This window comes from Malus domestica, chromosome 12 (assembly GCF_042453785.1).
Source record: "Malus domestica chromosome 12, GDT2T_hap1".
Classification (NCBI taxonomy): Eukaryota; Viridiplantae; Streptophyta; class Magnoliopsida; order Rosales; family Rosaceae; genus Malus; species Malus domestica.
The window spans coordinates 7,617,922-7,637,639 of NC_091672.1; the positions used below are offsets into that span (position 1 = coordinate 7,617,922).

A 19,718-nucleotide genomic window follows, 5' to 3' on the forward strand; every position below is an offset into this window, starting at 1 on the left:
AACGTTGAATTTAATTTGTGGTTTGGTTATGAATACTGAAAAAACTGATCACCTAAGGCCTTGTTTTGGTGTTTCTGCATATTCACGGCGGAGGTGAAAAATTGAGAGAGAACCGACATAACTTTTCATGTCGATTCTTACAGACGACGCCAAATGTTGATGCACAAAACTGGAGGCCTTGGAACAACGTAAATCCGACCGTGAATCTGCATGAAATGTAAATAACACAAGATGTATCGTGGTTCACCCCAAGATTTGGGCTACGTCCACACTGATTGTATTGTATTTATCTGAGAAGTGAGGGAGAGAGAGAGCTCTGAGAGTGAGAGCGTTGAGAGGGTGAGGAGCCTTAGGAATTGGCCTCTCCCTAATTGTGAGGGTGATGGGTCATTTTATAGAATAAGTATTCCTCACTTATTACATATTTGCCCTTTCCTTTACCACATAATTACATTTAAATCCCTCGACTATTTATACGATGTCTAAATACGAGGCCCTAAATATGGTATAAACATAATTTTTTTTCTTTTAAATTCAAAGTCTAATGATTGCAACGCAATCCATAAATTAAGCATTCCAACAATCACTAATTAAAAAACAATCACTAATTCCTTAAGTCGGCATTTTGGAATGAATTCTTTAATAACAATAACTAAATTTACTGTGTGGTGGATGGTAGAACCAATTGTAACAATATGATCCTAAAAAATACTCCAATTTTTTTTCTAGATTATACAGAAAAACAGAAAAATAATACTTTGTTTGATATCCTAATCGACCAGTTTTAAGAAAAACAGAACAAAAAATTAGGGTTACAACTTACTAGATAATGACTAATCTTTTGGAATCGTGGTGGGCTTTGGGGCTATGGGATGTTGAAACAGAGAGGTGAAGGAAGCGTGCAGGTCATAGGGGTAAACGTGAAGGAGGACTGAGCAACTGAGCAAGGCTGGCCGCTGGGAATCAGAAGGAATACGGCGACTCAGTGAGGTATGTGAGTGAGACGGCAAGCAGGAGGGAGTCAGGAGGCAATCCAGGTAAATCATCTGGAAATACGTCAGGAAAATGTCTGACTACTCCCACTTCTTCCACACTACTAGGAGCAACATCATCTAATATCACATATGCCAAGTACCCTTGACAACTTTTCGATAACAACCTTTCAGCTCTCACAGCTGAAATAACTTACCAATTCCACTCCAGTGGACCTCAAATCTGCAAGAAGCGGAACACGAGAAGCATACAAAGCGTTAACTCGACCTTGGGATTTCCTACTCAAAGCATCAGCCACCACATTAACACGACCAGGATGATACTCAATAGTGCAATCATAATTGCTAAGCAGCTCTAACCACCTTCGTTGCCTAAGATTAAGCTCTTTCTGGGTGAAAATGTACTAAAGACTCTTGTGATCCGTAAAGATCTTACACTTTTTACCATAAAGATAGTGTCTCCAAATCTTCAAGGTAAATATAATGGCTGCTAATTCCAAATCATGAGTAGGGTAATTCTTTTCATAAGGCTTTAACTGACGTGAAGCATAAGCAATCACCCTACTATGCTGCATCAAAACACATCCCAGGCCATTCAACGAAGCATCGCTATAAATCTCGAAATTACCACTGTCATCAGGAAGTGCCAAAACATGTGCATGAGTGAGACAATACTTAAGCTGCTGAAAACTTTGCTTACACTTACCATCCCACTCAAACTTAACTTCCTTTCTAGTCAACCTAGTAAGTGGTAAAGCGATAACTGAAAAATCCTTAACAAGCCGTCGATAGTAACTTGCTAAACCAAGGAAACTCTGTACCTCTGTGACTGTTCGTGGCTATTCCCAATTCTCCACAGCTGTAATTTTTTGAGGATCTACCAAAATACCCTGAGCTGAAATGACATGTCCCAAGAATGCCACTTCATTTAACCAAAATTGGCACTTGCAAAACTTAGCATACAAACGGTGCTCTCTCAATTTCTCCAACACTAGAGTAAGATGTTGAACATGATCTGATTCAGACTCGGAATACACCAGAATGTCATCAATAAAAACAATGACAAATCTATCTAAGTATTGTTGGAATACTTTATTCATCAAACCCATAAAAGCTGCTGGTGCATTCGTCAATCCAAACGGCATCACAAGGAACTCATAATGGCCATAACGAGTTCTAAAAGCCGTTTTGTAGACATCGTCGCTCTTAATCTTCAACTGATAGTAACCTAACCTTAAGTCGATCTTTGAGAATACACAGGCACCTCGAAGTTGATCAAATAGATCATCGATACGCGGCAATGGATAACGGTTTTTAATCGTTACCCGATTCAATTGCCTGTAATCGATACATAACCTCAAAGTTCTGTCTTTCTTTCTTACAAGCAAAACTAGAGCTCCCCAGGGTGAAGTACTAGGTTGAATAAAACCTTTATCAACCAATTCTTGTAACTGAATCTTCAATTCTCTCAACTCAGTAGGAGCCATACGATAAGGGGTTAAGGAAATAGGATTTGTACCTGGAAGTAAGTCAATAGTGAACTCCATATCTCTGTCTGGCGGAAATCCAGGTAAATCATCTGGAAATACGTCAGGAAAATGTCTGACTACTCCCACTTCTTCCATACTACTAAGAGCAACATCATCTAATATCACATGAGCCAAGTACCCTTGACAACCTTTCGATAACAACCTTTCAGCTCTCACAGCTGAAATAACTTCATGCCTCAATCCACTAGGTTCACCTACGAATGTAACTTCAGGTAATCCAAAACGATGGAAAGTCACTGTTTTCCCGTAACAATCAATTTGGGCATGATTAAATGCAACCAATATGTGCCTAATATCACATCAAAATCCACAATATCTAACGAGACAAGATTAGCTGGCATAACTACATCCTCTACCATCACTGGACACCCTGGATATACACAATCTACATAACATTTTTCCCCTCTAGGCATAGCAAACTCTAACTCAAACCCTAGAGGCATAGATCGAGGTTGAGTCAATTGAGCAAATATATGAGAAATCACAGAATGTGTAGCACCACAATCAATCAACACTTTAGCATGATAACCAAGAATATTTAACGTACCCATAATCAAGTCAGGATTATTCTGAGCATCCTGTAGAGAAATGTTGTGGATACGTCCTTGGGCCTGCTGCCTTCCTCCTCGACCTCTGCTGGCATGAACACCTCTACCCTGCGAACTACGTCCTTGACTGGACTGAATGTGCTGCCTAGACGATCCAGCACTACTAGTAACCATATCTATCTGCTGTGGTTGTCCTCCTGGCTGCCACTGCGATCCACCAGCTGAAAACTGCTGACCAAGGTTGTTCTGCTAATAAGGCATATAACCTTCTGAAGATTGACCATAATGATTCTGCTGATAAGGGTCCTGAGAGTACTGATATTGTCCTGAAGGATAAGAAACTTAATCCCCTTGAAAATGATAAGTGCTACCACGACCCGTCTGAGTGAAACCACTAGGTCCTGAAAACTGTTGAGTCGGAGCTGGCTGTGGTATGAAAGGTTGTTGAGGTCTCTGCTGGCTTTGGGGACAATACTTAGCCAAATGCCCTATCTGACCACAAGTATAACACCCACTGCTACCTCGACGACACTCTCCAAAATGTTGATTATTGCACCTACGGCAAAGAGGAGCACCTGAACCTTCAGAACCACCAAAAACTCTCTGTCTCTGAAATTTAGGGCCTCCAGAAAATCTACCTCCTCGCCTTTGATCTGAGAAACTAAAACCTCCACTAGAAGAACTCGAGCCCATACCACTTCTTTTGAAACTTTGTGCTTTCTTAGGTCCCTGAGAAAACTGACCTTTACCTTTATCATTTCGCCTTTGATTCTTATATTTTTCTTCTTCTTCGCTGTCACTGGGTAAATTTTCTGAGTCCTCAACCCTCAACAAAACCTCATAAAATTCCTGATAAGTGGTATAGTTTGCAATGGTAGCCATAGAACGCCACTTCTTTTTAGTACCCCTCTTGAAACGTCTAAGCATCTTAACAGGATTAGCAGCAGTATCAGAATCGTATCGAGACAAATTAGTAAATCTCTGATAATACTCATTAGCAAACAACTTTCTTTGCCTCAAACTGACGAATTCCTGCTTCCTCTGATCAAGATAGGCTGGAGGAATAAACCTTTTAGAGAGCGAATCCTTAAAATTCTTCCAGTCTGCTACTTCTTCAGGCAACCATCCACAAGATTCCTGTTCCCACCAAGATGCAGCCTCTTTACTTAGAAACCAAGTGGTAGTCTCAACCCACCTTTCAGCAGGGAGATTGCCTTGACTCTGCATAACTCGAAAAGTCTTCTCTACATGTTCAAGCTATCGCTCGACCCCTTCATGTCCTTCATTACCCATAAAAGTAGGTAATTTCAAATTATACACTGCCTCTAAAGGAGTTTTCGAAGGAGGGCGAAGTGAAGCTTGAATGGCATTAGCTATAGCTTCCCCTAATTGAGAGATATTGGGAAAACCAGGCTCAGAAGAAGAACATGGATCTCTATGAGGCAGCATAGTTCTGACAGAAGACACCAAAAATAATTAGGGAAGTTCACAAAATATGCAGGACTGCAACCTAGAGCTCTGATACGAAACTGACACACCCCGACCGAAGTCAAGGCATGCTGGCCGTCACGTGAGCGTGACGTAGCCATGTGCGCAGTGCGGAAGTGATATTTTTAAGGAAAGTACGAATAATTAAAAATCAAATACCATAGGTTCTAAAGTAAGTTTAAGTGTGAATACACAACCAGAGCACAAGGTCTAAGTGCAATTAAACATAAGATGTACTAATTTAACAATACTCAAAGATGATCCTACATGAGTGATGGTTTGTCAGAACTTCAGCTGGAAATCTCGAGATCCACCAACAACGGTACTTAAAACCTGGAGGGGCGCAAAACAAAGTTGAGTGGGTCAGTATAACGAACTTATTCAAAACCTTCTTTTCTCTTTGAATATACTAACCCCTCGCCATAAAACAAGTATAATTTCCCAGAATTAAAGTATATACTCATATACGTAATATATCTCAAAATTATGCTAGACAATATGAATGTATGTCATGCCAAAGTATCATAACTAAATGCTCATCATCTCTATGTAAAAGTGATGGAATAACATATAATCAATTCAGCCCTCGGCTATAAATATAGTTTATACTCTTTCATCATAATCAACTCGGCCCTCGGCTGCATATATAGCTCATAATCATCTCATCACATCATGTATATATATGTATATCCTGCACACATTCAATACCACCTCACGTGGTCTGCAATTCATCACTGTAGATAACATAATATGCTCTAGTGCTACAATCACGTGAAGACTGTGCAATAAATCGCGGGTCACCTATGAGTCGAACCCACTAAAAGTGGTCTATACGACAGGGCTGTGCACCTAACTTGGATCCAAGGCGAGCATGTGGTGCAGGAGGTGAACATCACGTGAAAGACTGTGCCCTTAACTCTGGGCGGGAGCACTAATATACGTGTGCAAGTGAATGAGCTCTCAATCATATCTCAATCATATAATTCATTATATCTCAATCATATCTCAATCATATAATTCATCATATCTCAATCATATAATTCATCATATCTCATAATTGTTACCAGCATAATATACTCACATGTAGCTTACCTGGGCCTCCTCAGCACCATGCAACAATATGCATAATTATGATAATGCACATACTAAAATATGATGCATATATGACAGGATACTTAAATCACATTTCCTTTAAATACGTTTTCTGGGAAAAACGTCAAGTATACATATATATATACTTAAAAATAACTGCCCACTCACTGATATGTAGCCGGTTCGTAACCCCCACGCCTAGTCTGGTTACGCTCGTCCTCCGTATAGGTTTCGCCTATAAGAGAAATAATTATAAAAACGTTATTTAAAAGCACATACACAACACTCGCTAATAACTTCTCATATATTGCTCAAATTGGGTATATGAATATACCACCGTGACCTACTCAACGTCACGAACCCGTACAAATTTTCAGAATTAATTTTGGATAACACACGCGCCCTTACGCGCCTAGGAAAACTCGGCTCCACGCGCGATTACGCGCAGGCCACGCGCCGCGCGTGTTGTCTTCTTCCTTGGCTCGCCGGACTGGTTTCGCCGGTTTCTGGGCAATTTTTCAAATCGCCATAACTTTGTCATTTCTTCACCATTTTCAACGTTCTTTATATAAAAATGAATATCTTGACGAGATGAACAAATCTATACCTGTCTCGACCCCTAACTCGCTGGGAATTCACCAAAAAAAGCCTCGAAAGTTCCTGCCAAACTTTAAACTTTCCGATCTCTGTATTTTTATGTCCAAAAACCTCCAACGAAGCACTCTGAGCTTCCTAAGAACCTCCTTAAGCTCCATATGAGCTTAAAACTCCTAAAAATCAACCATTACAAAGTTGATGAATAGTGTCAAACTCGGAGCATAGTGATTCGACGTGAAAACAGTGGAAATCTTACCTGAAACTAGTATGGATGGACTCGTATCGACGAGATGAAGACGATGGTGGTCTTTGTTTCCTCGATCTGTAAGGATTTGAAGATCCTTGGTGTTGTCCGTGTGTAGAGAGAGAGAGTTTGAGAATTCGAAGGAAGAGAGAGAGAGAGTGAGTGTTTGAGGGAATCACGGGAAAGAAGAAAGAAAAAGGGAGATTTCTGTGTGAATCCCGTGAGTGTGTGGGTTCCAAAAGCCACACTCATCAACACAAACAACAAAACGTCCAAAATCATCCACTCTTAAAAACTAGGGTAATTAAACAAACCCTAAAGTTCTAAATCTTTAAAACGTTTAAGGGTATTTAGTAATTTCACACTTTCGAAAATGATAATATGGGACGGGCTGTCACATTACACCACATTTCAATATTTTCAACAATTATAAATAGGTAAGGACATATCGCGCGACAGAATTGGTTAAAAAATTTATCGAAATCTATTCACAAAAATTGTACTTTCAGATAATGACACGTGGCGTGACGAGATCGATTAAAAATCTTATTCAAAATTTAAATTTAAATTAGTTTTATTATTTTATAAAATAAAAAATAATAATATTTTATTGTCTATTGCCATGACTATTCAGTTTAGGAGTGGAGATGCAAAAGACAATTATTCTTCATTAATAGCAGTTACTATTCACTGGATGGGATTAAATTGCCTATTGCCATAGGGAGCCCTTACACATTGGAATTGCTCTAAGGGATAGCGAGTTCCTCCTCGATGAACTCTGGATTTTTCGATTCTTTGAAAAAGAAGAAGACTGAGAAAGAGAAGAGGCTATGACTATAAGAGTGAGACAGAGGAATTCGCAGAGATTGGGAAGGAGAGAATCCAAAGAGATCAAGGATGTAGTTTAGTGTTACCATTTACCAAGTCTGAAAGGGGATAACACGACGCCGTTTCAAAAGTAATAGGAATATTAATAAATAATTAATAGGTATATTTTAAAACGACGTTGGTTTGCATCATTTTGGTTTCGTTCGGCTTCTGAACCTTAAAAACTGAAGCCGAACCAACCAGATTTGGTTAGGTTCGGTTTAACAGCTTCGTTTCGTTTTTTTTTGGACCTCGGTTTGGTTTTTGGTCTTTTTTTATTTTTTTACCAGCCCACCCCTACCTAAAAGGGTGTATTTCTACTAGTCGAGGGTATGACCTTTCTAGGATAGTAGAATCCTTATTAAATCGGGACAATGACAGAGGATATCTAGGAAGTAGATATTGCATCATCTTAGGAGTGTGATTACTCGCGGCAGATGCCAATCCTTAGATTGTAAGGACTCCAAGATTATAGGAAACCGTTGTTTCCTTTCTGGATTAGGTGTCCATATCTTCAGAATAAACATGGTCAATCTCAAAGAAGTCGACAGACTTCGTCCATTGGTTCCGGAATAGAATAATAGTGGCATCATTGCTTCATTTATTCAACTCTGCATTGAAGGCTGTCGAATCTATAACCGGGCTTCTGAAATGCGTATTCCACTGACTATATTGCAACTTCCGAAATGCTTGTAGATCCACTAAAGAAGCCATTGCCAAACATGATTTTTCATAAGCATGTTGCAGATATGATATTGGTTTTGAGTTTTGAGGCAAGAAGTATGCGGGAGTGAAGTCGTGTTTTAATCTCAACATGTTTCCAATTAATTTTAATTTTTCTTTTGGATGTGGACTCGGTCATGGTTTAATTATTGGATGTGGACTCGGTTCTGAATGTTAAAGTTTAGTTATGTATGGAATTCGTTCGGTTTTTATGCGTAAGATTCCGTATTTTTAGAATTTATTGTGGATATTATTTATTTATGTTTGCCAAGTTTACCTGGTTCCTATGTTTACTTTTCCAGCTAGGATAACACGTGGTACTTGAGTGGAGTGATAGGTTGAGGTGGCAGAATATAAGGGTAAGTGGCATAAATATTACATGCAAATAGGAGCTGTGGTTGATCAAGTGGTTAGACAATAGCTTGAGCTGTTCATTTGTGGGAGACAATTATCTAAAGTTAGAGATATGCCTACCAGGTGGAACTAGCCGCACTAATCATCCAATCAGAGGCATTTAGTTACCGTCCTTTTTAACTATAAATAGGAGCTTCGCTCCATTGTTTTTGGAAATGAGGCAGCATGCAGCATGTGAGCTCTCGTAGGAGAGAGAAATGGAGATAGCATGCATTACTTAGAGAGATTAGTACATATATATATATATATATATACACACACACATACATACATATATACATACTTGTGTGTGTATATATGTTAGAGAGAGAGAGAGAGAGAGAGAGAGGGAGAGAGAGAGAGAGAGAGAGAGAGAGAGAGAGAGAGAGAGAGAGAGAGAGAGAGAGATTTAGGAAAGAAAAGAGAGTGAAAGAAAGATATATATGGTGTTAGGAGCGATCAAGGAGCTTCTTCAAATACGTGGAATTTAGCTATTTTGGTAGTGATGTGGATAAGTACGTGGAGCTTAGCTATTGCAGTAGTGACGTGGATCTTCATTTTAGTTTTGGAATCGAGGTAGGGGAAATAAGGCAAACCTTTATGGAAATTGATTTTATTAAATTTCGTGAAGTGTTATAATATTCTTGATCTTTTTGGTTGATTAATGTGGTTGGATATTAATTGGCTAATTGCTTCAAGTAAGTGTTTACTTGTTATTGGTTATGGAATTATTACTGGAATGATATTCGTTGAGAATATATTGTGATACATGTGAAAGATGAAATGACATTATTTGTGCATCACTCATGTTGTGAGATGTGGTTCGAACTTCAATGTTGAGATTGGAATTCTGGAAATGAGGGTAGTTGGAAAGGATCTTTTATGTAGTTGAATCTATTCATTGTGATACCAGTTCCAGGCGAGCCTGTTGTGCATATTAGAATAGGATATTGATGGGATAAATTGTCGATGTGGGTGATTTGGGCTGGAGATCAATGAATTAGATAAGATGACTAGCAAAAGGGGTTTACGAACTTGGGATATCATATAGGGGTTAGTTTTTATAATACAAGATTTGAACCACCACTGCAGTGGTAAAATGCATGGTATGGGACGTGCAGGTTCGCGTGTTTTATTATTTAAATTAATAGGGGTAGCCAAAGAGGTTGCACTGCATTCATGCAGTGTTATCAATAATGATTAGATATTTTGCTATATGATTTCATGGCACTTAATTTAGTATTATCAATTTACTGTAGTAAGGTTATGTCCCTACTAAGCTGTTGAATAAGCTCATCTCTCTATTGTTATGCAGGTTGACGAACTAGACATTCAAGAGAGTAGGCAAGATGAGATTAGATTAGATATGAGAATAGAAAGCTTATTCATCTATTTATTGTAGGTTGTAAAGAATTCTTGAATTGTTTAAGAATCATGAGTTATTTTTATAAGAGAAACTTATTTTCCAACCCGTTTAAATTTCCTTTTGATTATTTAGTTTTAATTCACGTTTCGGATTCGGATTTGAGTTTTTATTACCGACTTGGGTTCTGGGTGTGACATTATGGTTATAAAATGTTTTATTTGACAACATGAGTATTTATTTGCTGTAAAGTTATAGTGCACAAATTCATGTTAGAACAACGTTTGTTTCAGTTGTCTTATAAGGTTTAGGTTATAACTATCTCGTGCAATTATAAAGATTTGTTAAAAGCAAGCAGTAAACGAATAGTTGTTTACTCAAGGAGGACCAAAGTGATTTTGCCACAAATATTCAAATTAAGGAATGCCAATCATCTTGTTATTACTAAGTCCAATACAGTTTATGTGGATAATTAAGATTCTTGTTTGCGTGATTGTAAAGGTTAAGAGCACATATGTTTGTTCTTAAACTCGACAATGTCAAGCAAGTGGTCTTATTTGACATAGTTCAGGGAACTATATAGCACTAATAAACTCAAAGAGACCATTAAAGTAAGCCTGTTTGTTTTGATCATACAACTATTTAACCGTGAGAGAATGTTGGAGTCAAACATTAAGGTCCAAGCCTAATTGGTTTACATGGTTGTATCCAGAATAAAGTAGAGTTGGGGTTTTAATTAGTTAGCTATTCCTTGTGCCACAAGGAAGAATTAAACTCAGATTACCTTTTATTGGTTAAGGGGTTCTTGTGTGCAAGAAGGCAATTCCATGGGTTTTAGTATTCTAGTTATGGGCTCATTACAGTTTCTAGAATTTGTTAGTAGGTAGGATTTTAGGGACGCGGAGCTTATGTAAGTTTGAGGTCTCTTTGCACGCTACTCATCAGTTTATTGTATAAGGAGCCGCAGTGCATACATAGACGTGCTTTAAGCTATCGCTGAAGAAAGTTGAGGTTCCACTATAAAATCAATTGGTAATATTAGGAGTAGCTCAATCTCTTATAAGCCCATGCAAGGTCCATCCTCCCATCAATGTGGGACTCATTCTCAACAAGCCCCCTCAAGTGTGGTGAATTTTCAAGCCTAACACATGGACAATACAACGGAGTGATGTGGAGTGCGTGTGGCCATTTGGCTTTATACGTGGGACAACCTTCTTTGATACCATGAAGAAAGTTGAGGTTCCACCATAAAACCAATTGACAATATGAGAAGTAGTCCAACCTCTTATAAATTCATGCAAGGTCCATCCTCGTATCAATGTGGGACTTATTCTCAACAATCTTGTCAAGTTTGATCATTCAGAAGTTCACCATGTCACCTTCTCTACGTATGTAAAGCTTATCTGTTTTGATTGCATAAATTGATAAAGTCCATAATATAAAATATTTTATGCACTTTTTATTTTTTATGAAGAAATTGTGTTTACGTATTCTTCTGCCGACAATCCTACATGTATGAAATTAATGAATCAATAGTTAGGATTCTCATTTAGTTGGCAAGGGCTAAGATGAGTGGCTTAAATTATAATATGTCAGGAAAAGATAGTGATTTGAGCCAAGGGAGACAAAGTTGTCCCCTATGTATAGGACATGTGAATACAAAGGTAAAAATAAACTAAAACAAAATTAAAAGAAAAAGGAACATTTATATACATATTCTCGGGTAAGGATGTTTGGTCTCCTTGTGATCTTGGTAATAGTAGAATGAGATATAAATTAATCAGTAATTATTTTTAAGCAAAAAAAAAAAGGGTTGTATTAAAAAAAGCTTTGAGAACACCCAAGACCTCTATAATGAAATAGAAAAGCATTTTTTGCTTGGGATTTTAAGCAAGAAGGCCGTGCATGGTTGAGTCCTCGAGTGTGAGCAGATGGGTAAATAGGAAAGGGAAATGGTAGAGAAATCATGTTTTAAGACTACATGATTTAAGTAGATGATTTCTTTGATGAAGTTGGGGTTTTACCATAAATCCAATTGACAATATGAGGAATAGCCCAGTTTACTTATAAGCCCATGCAAGGTCCCCCTCCATCAATGAAATATTTATTTTCAACACGCCCTCTCACGCATGACAAATTTTCAAGCTAAACTTGTGGACAACATAAATATGGTAACGTGGAGTGCGTGTGACATTGGACTTTACACGGGAAACAATATACTCTGATACTATTAAGAAGTTGGGGCTCCACCATAAAAAATTGAACTTACTTATAAACCCATGTAATGTCCTCTCATTAATGTAGAATTCATTCTCAACACTTCCCTAGCATCGATTATCCATAAAAAAAAGTGCTTCAGTTGATAAGAAGGTGAGTTTACAAAACCATCTGCTTTCATTCATTTATTTAAAGAAACGGCAAAGATCTTGCATGGTGACAATGCATGGCATACAAAGCATATATAAAAATGGAATTGTCAATTTTACCCTTCAAACATCTCATGTCATGTCCTAAATCCAAACCTTCCCATGTTGAAGCTAGCGGATACTTCATGCACTATCCAAATATGTGTGAGAGAGAGAGAGAGAGAGCATGTGTGCATGAGATGTAATGGAAAGAGGGGGTGGTCCAAAAGGATCAATGTAGTGGTCGGGTTTTGGTCTCCCCTACAAAGGGTAGGATATTGATTTTGTGATAAATGCTCTTACTTGTAGTTCAATTTGTGTTTAATCTAGCAGTATGGTAGTAAATTTTATGTAACCCTAATTTGGCCACAAAAGTAATCTAATAATTAAGATATGCAAATCAACTTTACCATCCATTCATATATCATATAATGTAAATTGATTACATTAATTAGAACTAAGGTTACAATCATTAATCTCTAAACCCTAAAGCTTAACCACACTCGACTTTGTGTATTTGACTTTTTTCTTTAGTTTAGCACAAGTAAATAGCTAGCAAGTCACGACTGAATTTCAAGGTTGCAGCGCGCAGAGAGAGAGAGAGAGAGAGAGAGAGAGGTGGTCAAAGTGTTATTGAAAGGTCGTTTCAATCACAGTTTATTCATCAGAAACAAGGGTCTGCATCACTGTTGGAGGTATCAGTTTGCATACTACTAAGCACAACCAGTACGCCTTGGACTCCACCTTCTTGCGTTTTCAGCCTGTGGCTGACCTAGCATTTAACCATCCTCTCTCTCTCTCAACAAATTAAGCTGACCTAGCATTTAACCATCCTCTCTCTCTCTCAACAAATTAAGCTGACCTAGCATTTACCCATCCTCTCTCTCTCTCAACAAATTAAGCTGCCAACAAGATCCATCTATTCCAATATCATTTTCCTTTTTCCCTTCTCCCTTTTCTGTTTTGTTATATCAAATATCTATATATGTATCAGTGTTTTAAAAAACTCATCTCAAGGCACGCCTAGGCGGCTTTGGAGGCAAGGCTGCACCATTTTCACCTTTGGTTTAAGGGAGTCGGCGAAATACACGCCTAGGAGTGCCTGAGGCATCAATTTGGCGTTCCTTTTTTTTTAAGTTTCAAAAATCTGGAAATTTTTTAGAGTTGCAGAACTGTTTGAAGTTGCAGGCCATGAACACCAAAAGGAGATGAAGAAGATGAAAAAGACGGCTAGGTTTTTTAGGCTGAGTTGGTGTTTTTAATTTTTTTTTCTTTTTTTAATGCTTAAACCGACCCCACTTTGCCACATTTATTACCCAATTATCTTCACTTTTTTTTAAACTAATCACACTTTAAAGACATTTATTACCCACTATCTCTTTTCTCTTCACTTTTTAGTGGGGTGTGCTATCCACACATCACTTTTTACTTTTCACACACTCCTTTTTAATTTATGTTCTTTGATTTTCTTCAATTCATCCGATCTGACGGCTGAAAATTAGAAGGGTGTGTGAGAAGTAAAAAAGGGTGTGTGGATATCACACCCCCTTTTTATTTCTAATATTTATTTTCTCATATACTAGATATATATATATATATATATATATATATATATATATATATATATATATATATATATATATATTAGATAAGCATTGTTTTGTTTTTGTTTTTATTATTTTCCTGAATATTCTCATGATTAGCCGTAGAATAGAAAACATCTTTTTATTTGGATTATTATTTTCTTAATGTTATATTATTCGTTTTTAAGAAATTCATTATATTTTTTCCCTTATTTTTTTTAAGACTACCTATCCCACCCAAATATTATCCAAAACTCTCATATAAATAGGCACTTACTTAAGTAGATTTTTGAAATTGATTAATTTGATTGCTTGATTAAACTTGGTTACATGAGTTAAACTTGTTTGTGACTATTATATTTTTATATGTATAAAATATGTATTAAAAAATTAGGTCTAGCCTCATGCCTTAAAGTTTTCGCTTAGGTGGGGCTATCCATCAAATACCTCGCTCACGTCTTTGACTTTTAAAACATTGATATGTATGTATACATATATCTCCATAGATTTATAGGTTTTTTTATGCGCTTATTTTTTTTTTTTGGAACTTTAACGAAAAGTTTCCTATACTGTTCATTTTAACTAAAAATCACATTTTTACACTAAAAGGTCAATCATGGCACTATTTACTTTATCATTTATTTTATCATTATTATTAAAACTTAAAGTTTTCAAGTAATTTTTATTAGTTTTTTTTTTTTTTTTTCCCATCTCTCTAAAAGCTAATCATTTCCTTTGAATTTCCCAAGCAATATAGTGAATCTCAAATGGTACATGTTCCATCCATCAACTATCTCTCTCTCTCTCTCTCTCTCTCTCTCCCCACTAACAAAGCAAAAGGGCATCGTATGCATCACCAACAAAAAGCTGATCCATGTTATTTGCAGCAGGAGATGAAAAGCCTATTTCAACTACATATGGAACAAAATATACCCCAACCCTTGTCTTGCTTTCCTTTATATTTGCCTTTATATTGCCACCATTTCAGACACGAACTCGTCCTATATTGATGCAATATTTGAAAAAGATTAGGTACTAATATTGTTTTCTTTATTCATTTATAACTAATCAAAGATTGCATAATCTCCTAATTTATGCTTCGAATATGCACAATTTAGGCACAAATAAAACTGATGGGTATGACCGTAAGAGTAAGTTAGGTCCTAAACACTTTAGTGTAATAGAAAAATTTGATAATACGTTTATTTATATATCCACTTAAATGCCTAACGTCCTCGTCAAGGACATGATTAAAATTGCTGTTTTCTAGTGCTCAAGTTCCTTCTAACTACACAACTAAAATTGGCTCTAGATTAACTTGGCACATAAGAATTATAATCTACAGATGGTCATCTTATTTCAAAGATTCTTCTCTTCTTATTGACCATCTCTCTCTCTCTCTCTCTCTCCATCCCCATATACGTGGCAAGGGAGATGCATTTATAGATATGTACGCAGATGATGTATAAGTCGAACGAAAATGCTATGAGAGCACACTGATATTTAAAAATTTAATAAAAACCTGTTTAACTATTAGTTGTTCATTCAGTGTGTGTATATATATATATTCACATAGTTTCCCAGTCAAACCGATGACTTTTTGATATTGTTTCTCATCATGAGGTTCACTAAAGTAGTGGTTAAATGGTTAAAGATTTGTACCACATCAGTAAGGACATAAATTTTTTTTTACAAAGATATATTAGTTTAATTTATGTTACGACGAGGGGCAGAGTTTAAATGTAGGTTACAATGGGTTGAACAAGAAGCTTTATCCAACACATGTAATACACCAGTTCTCTCAAACAAACAAATAAGGAACAAAATTATAAATGAAGCAGCCATTAACATTAATTGTTAGGACAATGGACTCACAGAAATTACTAGTTAACGTGGAAAGTGATTTAGATCCTACAATAATGCTGATAGAGAACTAAATAAGAGCAGTGCAAAAAAGTAGAAAAAAATAGGAAGAAAAAGGTGGCTTTCCAAGTAAATGATATGCTTACATATAGCTCTCACTCAGAAAACCATGGCTATGTCAATAGCTCTCCCTCTCTAAGTTCATATGCTAATATTTGACTCATTAACAATTAATTAATGTTCTTAATTTTCTTCCAAGTTATTATTGCTGCATGGACTCATTGTCTTGCTCTACTTCAGAAGCAGGTTCATCTTCCTCTTCAAAGCCATTAAATCCATAAGCTGCATGCCCATTCCCAAAAGCCTTAATATGATCTTTAAGAGATCTCTTGTGCTTAAAATCAGAGCCACAAATGCAAAACCAAAGCTTGCCACAATTCTTCTCATGGGTTCTCCAATCCCCCCTCACCGCAAACGCCTTGCCACATTTTCTACACATGAAATGCTTGATTCCATGTTTCCTCTTGTAATGTGTTTGAAGTGTTCTGAAGTCTTTCAGCGGCTTTGCTCTTGGGTGATCGATGTTATTCCTGCAACCTGGTGTACAACAATAGCAAGGAAGCCTAAGCATTCCTGTTGGTTGAGTGCCTCTCAAAGATTCAGGCCCTTTTCTATATTGAGATCCATGCCCCCACATATGCATCTACAAATATACAGGGATCACGACCAAAAAATTAGGGAAGTGAAAAATTAGTACTCGGTGAATTATTGACCACGCATATACACTACAAATGAATTAAAAGAAACAAAAATAACTAAATTGCTTGCCCTTGCAGAATTTAAGCCTGTGATATGACTTCTAATAAGTTAGTCATGTGTTGTTGGTGAATTCCAGGATTAACTATGAGAGTGTTAGCTATTCATAATTTCAGTTCTACACATGAAAGAAAAATTGTAACAATCTGCTCATTAAAGGTTTGGGAATTAAAATTTTAGGCTTTGCACATAGGCTTTGTTAATTGTCACAATGAACACAAAGAGTGGATGTTTTATTACTTTGGAGGGATATGAATCTGCTATTATATTTCCAATGTTTTGCCTATTACTTAACTAGTTTGTTATTAAGTAATAATAAAAAGAAACAAATGTTTAACTTACGAGTTTGAAAATTTGTAGATATAGAGTTTGTTTTTTTCAAAAGAAAACAAACCCACAACGGGTAATGAAGGATTAAGCGAGCAGAACACACATCCCATCCCCCCAACATCAGCGCCAGTCAAGATTCATTAGATAATATAGAGTTTGATATTACTATGTATGGGGTTTTTTATGACAAAAAACTGTTTTGTTGCAGACTGAAGGTCCACATAGAGAAATTAATCTGTTACTGGAATAATGTCATGACCTGGCCCCTTCGAACACTGCAAGATTTTTCAGCTCCTGCCAGTATATGTTCGAGCACAGACTCCAAAGTACTAAAGGCATAAGGAACATTGCCTGTGTTGTTCAATCACATAAAGGGGGAGGTACTGGTCATAGCCTCAGTTGAATCAGAAAGATTTACTCAGCCCCAATTCCCAGAACCATGCATAAAAAAAAGGTAGATGATACTTAAAGTTTTTTTAGATGTAAAATATGAAAATATAAAAATAAAAAAGAAAAAGGCTCCAATCTAATTTTTCCCTTTATAAGTCCAAGCATAGGATGATACTTAAGGCAAAAAAATTAAAGAAAAAAAAAGCTGAGCACATTATTTGACTGATTTTTGTCCTTAAATTATGGGAGGATAAAGAAAGGAGAAGAAAAACAAAGAGAGAAGAAAAACCTGATCGAAAATAAAAAATATGGAGAGAGAGAGAGAGAGAGAGAGAGAGAGAGGAGAAAAGGGAGAATGGCTTTTGGAGGCATGGTTTTGCAGGTGAATCAAGAAATTTTCTTGAATAATTTACTTTTAAACTATTATTGGTTAAAGAAATTGAGATTTACCTGCATGTTGTTGTATCTGTTGAAGGTCTTGTAGCAAACAGGGCAAGAAAACTGGGTAGGACCTATGAGAATCTGAGAAGGGGTAGGGATCCAGTACTGACCCTTGTTCAGCCTGCAAGTCATGGGGTACCCTGCAGAATCATTGCTCATCTCTGACGAGGAAGAATTAGCAGCAGCAGAAAGCACAGAAGCCATTTCAGAATCGCTAGGGTTTGGCAACCCTATGTGCAGTGCAACAGTCACACTCTCATCGTCTTCACCGTCACCATCTTCCTCATCTTGTTGATCTTTAAAGTGGTGATGATCTTCATGAAGATGTTGTTGTTGTTGATCTTCGGGATCGTAGTGCTGGTTGGTTGGGCTCAGGCGGCTGAGGAGGGGGAGGGCTTCTCTGAGAGGAGGGGAAGGAGGCCTGGTGTTAAGGTTTTGTTGGTCGGTGAGGAAATAAAAGGAGTGGGTTTGGTTGAGGAAGAAGTTGTGAGCATATGGAGGAGGAGGTTGTGAAGGATGAGGAGGCGGCTGAGGTGGTGGTTCATGGTGACGATGAAGAGGGTTGAATTTTAACAGACCTGAGAAGAAATTTGATGAGTAGGGGTAGTCAGCCATGGTTAATTAAAAATTGTAGTACACTACTGTATAAGAGTAGGGGAATACTTTTGCTGGGGTGACCTTGCTTTTGAGAGAGAGAGAGAGAGAGAGAGAGTACAAGATGACTGAAGGGAGTGGACGGTGGAGAGCCAAGTTATTAAAGTAGTACAACAGAGTGAAAGAAGTAGTAAAGGCAAGGGAAAACCAGAAAGGATAATGCTAGGTAGACTAATATTTAGATTAAACTTACATATGTAATATGTCAGTATTAGAAAATATTGAGGTTAATTAGCATTTAAGTAATCATTCAAATCAACAATTACGTCATATAATTTACAAATATAATTTAAATAGACGGTCTTCCTAACATTACCCATAAAACAAAAAATACAACCCAAAAATAAATGATTAACAACAACAACAACAATCAATCTAATTCATTTTCATTAAAAAGGAATCTAGTTCTATTTGATTGATTTTGTACACAAAAGTAAATGTAGAATCTAGGATAATACCGTTAATGGCCATTTAATGGTTTTTTTCTTTTTCATTTTTTTTTTTTTTTGGTCAAACGATAGATTTGTTAAATTAGATATTGGATTAGGAAAACGACATGGCAACACTCCTATTCACCATTGTGGTAGAGGGCCACTAGCTTCTATGGGAGACAGTAGCAATTTAATTGAACATTAGGGTGAATTACAATCGTAAAAAATAGGTCTACGTATATTTACACCCTTTAGGTTTGGGATGATTTTTAAATTGACGAATGAGGTTTTAACTTTTTCATATACACCCAAGGTTTTAAGATTGTATCAATCTGTGCCTATTGTCTAAACCTTGAGTGTGTAAAATGTAACTAGCCCTAAAAAATGGACAAGGATTGTCTGCCCTCCCATTTTTCATGCCCTTCCATGCCCTCTTGTTTTGTGTGGTCACAGTTAAGTTACGTTAACATTTTATATTTTTTTTATAAAGATAATAAAACAAAAATGAATAGTAATATAAAATGTTGGTGTGGTTTAACAATGACCACACAAACAAGAGATCATGGAAGAGCATGAAAAAAAGAAAGGCAGACAATCCTTGTCCCTAAAAAATAACATCGCGAACAATTTCTGGAGTTATTCAAACCAAAAGACTCATGATTAGAGAATAAGATTAGCAGAACGTTGAATGTGACTATTCTGGGCACTAGTGAACTAGAGCGTAATTCAACCTTCTGTTCTTTTTTCTTTTTTTTTTTGACAAAGAGCTTAATTCAACTTTGATGTACACAACGACAGGACTCAAGGGGGAGTAATCCACCCGCAAGCTACGGTCTGTCTGAACTAACTTGATAGAGTCACTCTCAACATGAATGCTACTGTACTATTTTTCTAATGCCACTCGGACCACTCGGACCCCTTCTCTTGCAACTAAGAACTCTGCGTCAG

At 36.9% G+C, this 19,718-nt stretch overlaps 1 protein-coding gene across 1 annotated transcript; it reads right to left on the reverse strand.

Moving 5' to 3' along the window:
- Nucleotides 1-15,812: 15,812 nt before the first annotated feature.
- Nucleotides 15,813-18,321, reverse strand: LOC103454360 (zinc finger protein WIP2-like). Its single transcript, NM_001329032.1, has 2 exons — nt 17,695-18,321; nt 15,813-16,411 (listed from the first exon to the last, which is right to left on the reverse strand). The coding sequence occupies exons 1-2, from the start codon at nt 18,298-18,300 to the stop codon at nt 15,971-15,973; spliced, it is 1,047 nt and encodes a 348-aa protein (NP_001315961.1). The 5' UTR covers nt 18,301-18,321; the 3' UTR covers nt 15,813-15,970.
- Nucleotides 18,322-19,718: the final 1,397 nt, after the last annotated feature.